The sequence below is a fragment of the Carcharhinus amblyrhynchos genome, chromosome 10, assembly GCF_965287045.1.
Source record: "Carcharhinus amblyrhynchos chromosome 10, sCarAmb.v2.hapA, whole genome shotgun sequence".
NCBI lineage: Eukaryota > Metazoa > Chordata > Chondrichthyes > Carcharhiniformes > Carcharhinidae > Carcharhinus > Carcharhinus amblyrhynchos.
The window spans coordinates 75,401,838-75,409,753 of NC_137333.1; the positions used below are offsets into that span (position 1 = coordinate 75,401,838).

The window sequence follows — 7,916 nt, forward strand, 5'->3', positions numbered from 1 at the left end:
CATATAGAAGAAATGCTGTTGAAAGGGATGGTTTTCCAAAACAGGTATGTGACGTGCTATTTTGCTCAAAATAGTATGAATCCTCTGCCACTTTACTTGGGCACAGATGATATAGAGGCAATCAATTTGATGACTTTAACTTGAAGTTGTAGCACAAGGCAAAGGAGTATGTGATGTCTCTACCAGGTTGACAGATGGTACAGCTGGAGCACTATCACACTGTAACTGTTATTTTTACCCCTTCCCTTCCTCATACAAGAGAAAAATTTGATTTCAGACAGAGTCAGCACATCGTCTATCTCAACCTACTGGTGTGTAACATCAATAATTTACAGAAAGGAAAATAGTGCCTTTATAATAAAAGCAAAATACTGCAGATGCTGGAAATCTGAAGTAAAAATAGAAAATGCTGGATAAACGCAGCGGGTCTGGCAGCATCTGTGAAAAAGAAACAGTTAACATTCTGAGCCCATAAGACTTCCACAGAATTGAAGAGTGAAAGAAATGTAATGAATTACATATCCAGAGTAGGGGTGGAGGTGATGGGGAGAATAGGTCATGGATAGGTCGGAGCCAAGGAAAAATTGACAGAAATGTCATGGACACAAGACAATGGGGATGCTAATGGTGGCAATAAGGACTGAAATACTAATAGCTGCATATAGGTAAGACAGCAGAATGTATCAACAGGAGAACAAAGGTCAATGCTCAGTGAAAACAAGCTGAAAGACAAGGGACAGGTGGCCCTGTGGGCAGGAAGGGATTGTATTGGGGTAAACCAAAAAACAAAAGGGGGGGAAAGTTTAGAGGGGAAAGTTTACAGTCTATTGATCTCAATGTTGAGTTCAGAAGGCTGTAACATGCCTAACCAAAAACTGGAAGCACAAAACTCATTTTATGTTGGGCATCACTGGAGCATTGCAGCAGGCAGAGGAAGGACATGTGGGCAGAGCAAGATGTCAAGTTGAAATGGCAAGCGATCAGAAGGTTCGAATCATGCTTGCAGATAGAACGAAGATATTCTGCAAAGCAGTCACCCAGTCTGTGTTTAGTCTCCCCAACATAGAGACTGCACTGGAAGCAGCAAATACCAAATTAATAGAGATGCAAGTGAAATGCTACTTCACCTGAAAGGAAGGTTTTAGCCCTTGGACAATGAGGAGGACGTAAAGGGTGACTGCATAGGAGCCATCCTGGTTCATGGTATTTTTCAAATACTCGACAGTGGACATTCTAACATCTGTTAAAGCACAGTAGTTTTGAAGTCCAAGATTTCCACTATGCAAATTAGTCATATAGTTATTTGTAGGGATTAAACTCAATTTTGAAAGCTTTTTTTAAAGATCATGCCAAACATGTTGCCTTTGTTGTTGAATCAGGAATTAATATAATTCCCTTCCATGAAAGCTGGACTGCAGAATGATCAGCCGAAGCATATTCAGCATTGCCCCAAGTAAATTGGCAGAAGCGCAAGAGTTAAGTGTTGTCCAGATTTCCCTTTTCTCTATTCCAGATAAATCCCCTGCCACCCTTTCACAATATACGGAGATGATCAATGACCACAGAAATGACAGAACCAACCTTGTTGCGGTAATGCAAGGATGGCACCAAAATATTGTGGAGGAAATATGTATAAGCGAAACATCAAAAGCAACAATAACGACAAGTGCAAAAATAGGTGCAATTCAGCTGAAACAGATTTGTACATGTGGATTGTGCACGTATTACAATCAGGCAATCAATTTGGTGTTAATATATGTGCCAAGTTATTGAAGGCATTTGAAATTATAAGCTCTTTATACAAAATTAGAAAATATTGCCAGAATAAAACACGTCCATTTCTTCTGGCAAAAATTTCCCAACAAACGCACGTGATCATTTGTGCATTTTCAGCAATCAACTACATTTATGTATAAATATTTTATTTCATTCATTAAAACTGCAATAAAGTTTGATCTTCTGTTTTTTTTCTGCAGGTGCCTGCACAGCAACAATTAAAGACCACGTCTCAATGTTAGGAAGTGGCATAAGGTTTAAGATGATCAGAATGTTAAGTATCTGCAAAAAAATGCAAAACTCTGATAGAAATAAGAGATCAGAGTGCTGGGAGGAGGTGCAGCAGTGATTGGAAAGGGGCTTGGATATGATGCAGTGCTGAGATGTTAAAGGGATGCACACTGATAAGGGAAAATCAGAAATATGGGAACACTAGGAAGAGGACTGCAGGGGATTATTGATAAAAGCTTATACTGGCAGCAGGGAAAAGAGTTGATGTTCAGCATTGGGGATGGGATTGATGGGAAATGGCAAATCTGTGGGTATGTGCATTCAGTGCTGGTGGACTTTCTTAATTATGACCTATTGATAGCTGTATTGTTTGAAACTTAGCTGAGTAATTATTTTAAATATAATGCAAGTTTTGCTACATTACTGAAGCTGAAAACCAAAAATTCTCTTCCCCCAACACTGTCTGCTTCAACTGTCAGCATCCTCTCTCTCAAATTCCACATACACTCCCAACTGTAGGTAGCACAGCGGTTAGTACTGCTGCCTCATAGCGCTAGGGATCCAGGTTCGATTCTGGGTGCTCCGGTTTCCTCCCACATTCCAAAAGATGTGCTGGTTAGGGGTATTAGCCATGCTAAATTCTCCCTCAGTGTACCCGAACAGTGTTAATGTAAGCATACTTGTGACACTAATAACAAATAAACTTTAAAAATGTGGGCATCTGAAAATTGGCTTAAGTTTCTGAAGTGTTTTTTCAACACTTATCATTTAAAATGATTGCCATTGCTGTTTAAGAACTTCAAACCAATTCCCAATCATGACCAGAAAGTAGTTTTAGGGAGGCTAAATAGAAGCACGGTCCAGTCATGACAATTCTGTGCAAATGGAGAAGTAGGAATCAGGGAAAATGGGAGTGGCTGGGAGGAAATCGTAGCCAAAAAAGGCAATAGCAAGAGGGATGTTGTCAGTATCACATCGCTGGCCAACAAAGCAGTATTAATTGACTTAAGGACATAAATAGAAAGCACAACAGCAAGTAACAATGCCACCCAAGGATTCAGAGCTAGATGAAATAAATAAGCAAATGTAATTGTGATAGAAAAAGGTTGACAAGTGTGCACGAAATAAGCACAGTAGATGCGATAATCGTGGCAAGTGTACACATATAGTTAAATAAAAGCATCAGCTTGATCAGAGTAAGACAATTGTGGGTTCAAACTGTGATCTAAAACAATCTAGGACGGCATTTTAGTATAGTACTGAGGGAATGCTGTGTTGTCTTTCAGCACTAACTGAAATAGAACATAAAGCTCTCCATGTAGTTTGGTCATTATTTATCCAATAACCACAGGTTATTTATCTTCTTTACTCTTTATGGGATCCTGCAATGCCCAAAACAGCTGCAGTATTTTCCTCTGTGATAACACTACTTCAACAGACATGAAAAGTAGAAATTCTCTTCAATAATAATTTAAATAAAAATTGATACAAATTTATATTAAAAATTGCGAACAATTTTCTCTGTGCTTTAAAGATGGTTGAGGTGACCTCAAAACATCAATGTAATTTTTTAAAAAACATTTTCCCAAACCATCACCACCACCCCTACAATCCCAATTTCACTGTTTTGCACTATTTTTCCTATTACTTTAGGTTTCAAATGCTGCTGAGACCAAGCTGTTACTAACTTTTCAAATTAATACCAATTCATACTTGTCCGTTCAGACATGTACGCTCTAGATGGTGACAATTGGTATGGCCACTGCATAGCTGGGATAAAAACCTGGAAATCCTTACTTACACCAGATAAACTGCAGCAGTTCAAGTAGGCAGCTCACCATTACCTCTCCAAAAGTAATTAAAGACAGGCAACACTTGCATCCCAGGACAGAATTAAAGGGACACTTTTTTGTGATACTCAGAAATTGGGAAACCGATCACGAACCACATCTTACTCAGTAATTAGATAAGTGATATAGCATAGCAAAATTACAGAAAATTCCAAAGCAGTTACAGAAAAAACATTTTGAATTGAAAGCTGCAATATTAGAAATACTGTTTTTGCATAGTCAACTTTTTTTTTATATTGCATTTAATCAGCATTGTATCTGAAAGCATTGATCTTATCATGCTCCCTGCCTTGAGAAATGCAGCAAGTTTACTACTGCGATTCTAACAACTACTTGTGCTGTCCACTAACACTTAAATCAGAGTTTGAATTAGTGTTAATGTGAGAAGCATGTAAGCGAATATACAACCTTCCATAACCATAACCAACTGGAAACTGCTTCCCATTTAGATGTGCTGAAACTAAATGCCATTTCTAAAAAAAACATGCTGATTAAGTGTCATTGAACAGAGAAATTAATTTTAAAAATGTTATGCTACACTGCAGAATTCTCAGATGTGACCTGAATGTTGAACTAGAGCAAACCATTTGTTTTATCTATGACAATACATTGGTAAAACTACCCACTCACACCTAATACAATCGTGACACCTACAAACAGAGCAGCAGTTCCTTCCTTACAGATTTATTCACTCTGGGCACTTAGTTCTTTTAAAAACAAAATAAAACTATTTTACAAGGAGAGTTTACCCCATACCGAAATTGCACCACTAAAATTGAAGAAGGCTTCACTACCGCAGATCAATAAATAAAAAGTAGTCTTTTGACAAGATGGTAATGTATACTGGACTATTTAATAAAGAAGGAAAATGGCCTAACCCTGTTTCTTATTTTTAGGATCTTATGACTATTAAACGCACGTAATCTTAAGAAGCATTATGCTACGATATTTCGATCTTGTGTGAAAGCACAAAATCGATCACAGGCATTTTCCAATTAAACCTCGAGGTTTGATTAAACTTAATACAAACACAGGACTTCAGATGGGGCTGGACTTGGGGTGGCTCCTTGAACAAAGTGGCACAGTGGATTTTACTAATCCTGGAGAGGAATGCCACGGGCTTTTTTTTTCACAACGCTTCTTTAAAAGATCCTTTGAGTGGATTACAGAAAAACTAAATACACCAAATGCACCAGAGTGTAGTTCAAAACTAGGAGAGTGGGAAACAGGAGCAGTAAGACTCTCAACACAGGATTCCCAGGCTCTGCAGCTCTCCTCCCTTCCCCCTGCACCTGCCTCCCAGCCTCGGGGGACGCTGCAGCCGCCGCCCGGCACGGGAACAGCCCGTGCCAGCCGCCACTACAGCACCGGCTGAGGGGGAGACAGCCTGACTCCAAAGAGGTAGAGGCCTCGCTCCGTCGTTGATTTTAATGGGTGTTTTCATCTCCTTTCCCCCCCCCCCCCCCCCCGTCCGGAGTCTAACAGCAGCAGGCCGGAGAAGAGCCTGGGACTGGGAGTCAAGCGGCGGCCCGGGGAGCGAAGGGGCGCCTTCGCCCCGCTCTCTGCACCACGGCAAACGGCTGGCGAAGCTGTTTGCAGGACGGAAAGCGAGTGAGCACCCCGAGACTGCAGGGCCTCCACTCTGACCACCTACCATGGTACAAATGGAAGCGAGTTTCCCGACTGTCATTAGTATTTCCATCCGTCCAGCGCCATCTTTCACCCGCTCATTCAGCACCGACTGCGGGCGGGGGCGGAGAAGCACACGGCGGCCGCGGGGTCCTAGCGCCCGCACATCGTCAGCATCACTCAACACACATTCACTCAAGATACATTCGTACATGCGTTTGTAGATTTCTTTTGGGGGAGGTCAAATTTTGAGATGCGGAGCACGTTTTTCGGTATCTGTTAACAAAAACGGTGTGAAATGCAGAAGCATGGAAAGGAAGAGAGAAATAACAAGGTGTGATAAGGTGAAAGGCAGGAGAAATTTAATGACAGAAGGGATGATGTTACAAAGTAAAAATAAATGACAAATAGGATAAGTAAAACAAAAATGGACTTAGTTGAGATATAAGTTTAATAGCAGAATCATTACCAACAGCTACTGTTCAAAGAAATAGGGCCTGACGAAGGAACACCGTTTCCAAAAGCTTGTGAGATTACTATCAAGTAAACTGGTTGGACTGTAACCTGGTGTTGTGATACTTCTTACTGTGTTTGCCCCAGTCCAACGCCAGCATCGCTACATCAAAGAAATAGAACCAGTGATTTCGAACCAGCATTGCTGATCTCAAAAGTGGAGTCCAGGAGACTGTAAAGTGCCTAACTGAAAGATGAGGTGCTGTTCCTGGAATTTCTATTGAGCTTCATTAGGACATGATTGAATGGCAATACAGACTCGATGGGCCAAATGACCTAATTCTGCTCCTATATCTTATCTTGCCACCAGTGTAAGAGGCAGAGGTTTGGTTGGGAATAAGCCAGTGAAAGCATTAGAAACTGGAAGGAGTAGCTATAGTGAAATATAAACTGCGCGTGTGTGGACATATAGAAGTGACACTCCCTCTCCATTGCCAATAAGAACCTGGTCCTCAGGTGTGAGGCAGTTTTAGTGTTGCTGTACGTGAAGTGAGACTGGCTTATTCTTTTGTTGTGATCATTTGAGCCACCTTCTGCTTTATCTTGGGATTGAAAATGGACTGTGTTCATCAAGATAAAGGGGGAAATGACATGCTCAAAGTCACCCTCATCCTAATAGCCACATTTGTGTGTGACTGCATCAAACTGTGCATAGATCTTCAATACACAAATTATAATTGTTTGCTTTCTTGTCAAGAGATTGATTGGCAATTATTGACAAATAGAACATAAGAACTAGGAGCAGGAGTAGGCTATCTGGCCCCTCGAGCCTGCTCCGCCATTCAATATGATCACAGCTGATCTTTTTGTGGACTCAACTTCACTTACCCACCCGCTCACCATAACTCTTAATTCCTTTACTGTTCAAAAATGTATCTATCCTTGCCTTAAAAACACTCAATGAGGTCACCTCAACTGCTTCATTGGGAAGAGAATTCCACAGATTCACAACCCTTTGTGTGAAGAAGTTCCTCCTCAACTCAGTCTTAAATCTGCTTCCTCTTATTTTGAGGCTATGCCCCCTAGTTCTAGTTTCACCCGCCAATGGAAACAACTTCCCTGCTTCTATCTTAACCATTCTCTTCATAATCTTATGTTTCTACAAGATCTCCCTTCATTCTTCTGAGTTCCAATGAGCATAGCCCCAGTCGACTCAGTCTCTCCTCATAAGTCAACCTCGTGAATCTCCTCTGCACCTCCTCCAGTGCCAGTATATCCTTTCTCACGTAAGGAGATTTCTTATGAGACCAAAACTACACAGTACTCCAGGTGTGGCCTCACCAGCACCTTATACAGCTGCAACATAATTTTGCTGTTTTTAAACTCCATCCCTTTAGCAATGAAGGACAAAATTCCACTTGCCTTCTTAATTACCTACTGCACCTGCAAACCAACTCCTCGAGATTTGAGGATACTTGCACTTTTAATTACTAGACTTAATTGTCTGCATTCGGAAAGCCATTGCAAACATGACAGGCCGAATGACCACTTCTACACTGTAACAATTCTGTGATTCAGTGAGTTTGATGGGTAATGAATGTGCAAATGCAGGGGGGAAAAAAAATCACAAGGAGATTAAAGCACAAGATGTTATAAGAACATAAGAAACAGGAGCAGGAGTAGGCCATCTGGCCCTTCGAGCCTGCCCCACCATTCAGTAAGATCATGGCTGATCTGTCGTGGCTCAGTTCCACATTCCCGCCCTCTCCCCATAACCCTTAATCCCCTCTCTTATCAAAAACCCATCAACCCGCGTCTTAAAAATATTTAGCGAGGCAGCCTCCACCACCTCAACGGGCAGAGAATTCCAGAGATTCACCACCCTTTGAGTGAAGAAGTTCCTCCTCAACTCCGTTCTAAACCACCCCCCCTTTATCTTGAGGCTGTGCCCCCTAGTCCTACTGTCCTTTCTGAGCG

The 7,916-nt window shown here is 41.3% G+C and overlaps 1 protein-coding gene across 2 annotated transcripts in view; it reads right to left on the reverse strand.

Annotated features, from left to right (window-relative positions):
• usp12a (ubiquitin specific peptidase 12a) overlaps window positions 1-6,116 on the reverse strand; it is a 41,869-nt gene extending 35,753 nt beyond the window's left edge. Inside the window, exon 1 of one of the 2 annotated variants that reach the window (XM_080197390.1) lies at window positions 5,512-6,116. In XM_080197390.1, coding sequence (XP_080053516.1) covers window positions 5,512-5,700 — 189 coding nt within the window. In that variant the 5' untranslated portion in view covers window positions 5,701-6,116. The remainder of the gene's footprint in view (window positions 1-5,511) is intronic. The other variant, XM_080197391.1, reaches the window with a different exon arrangement.
• Between the last annotated feature and the right edge of the window lie 1,800 nt (window positions 6,117-7,916).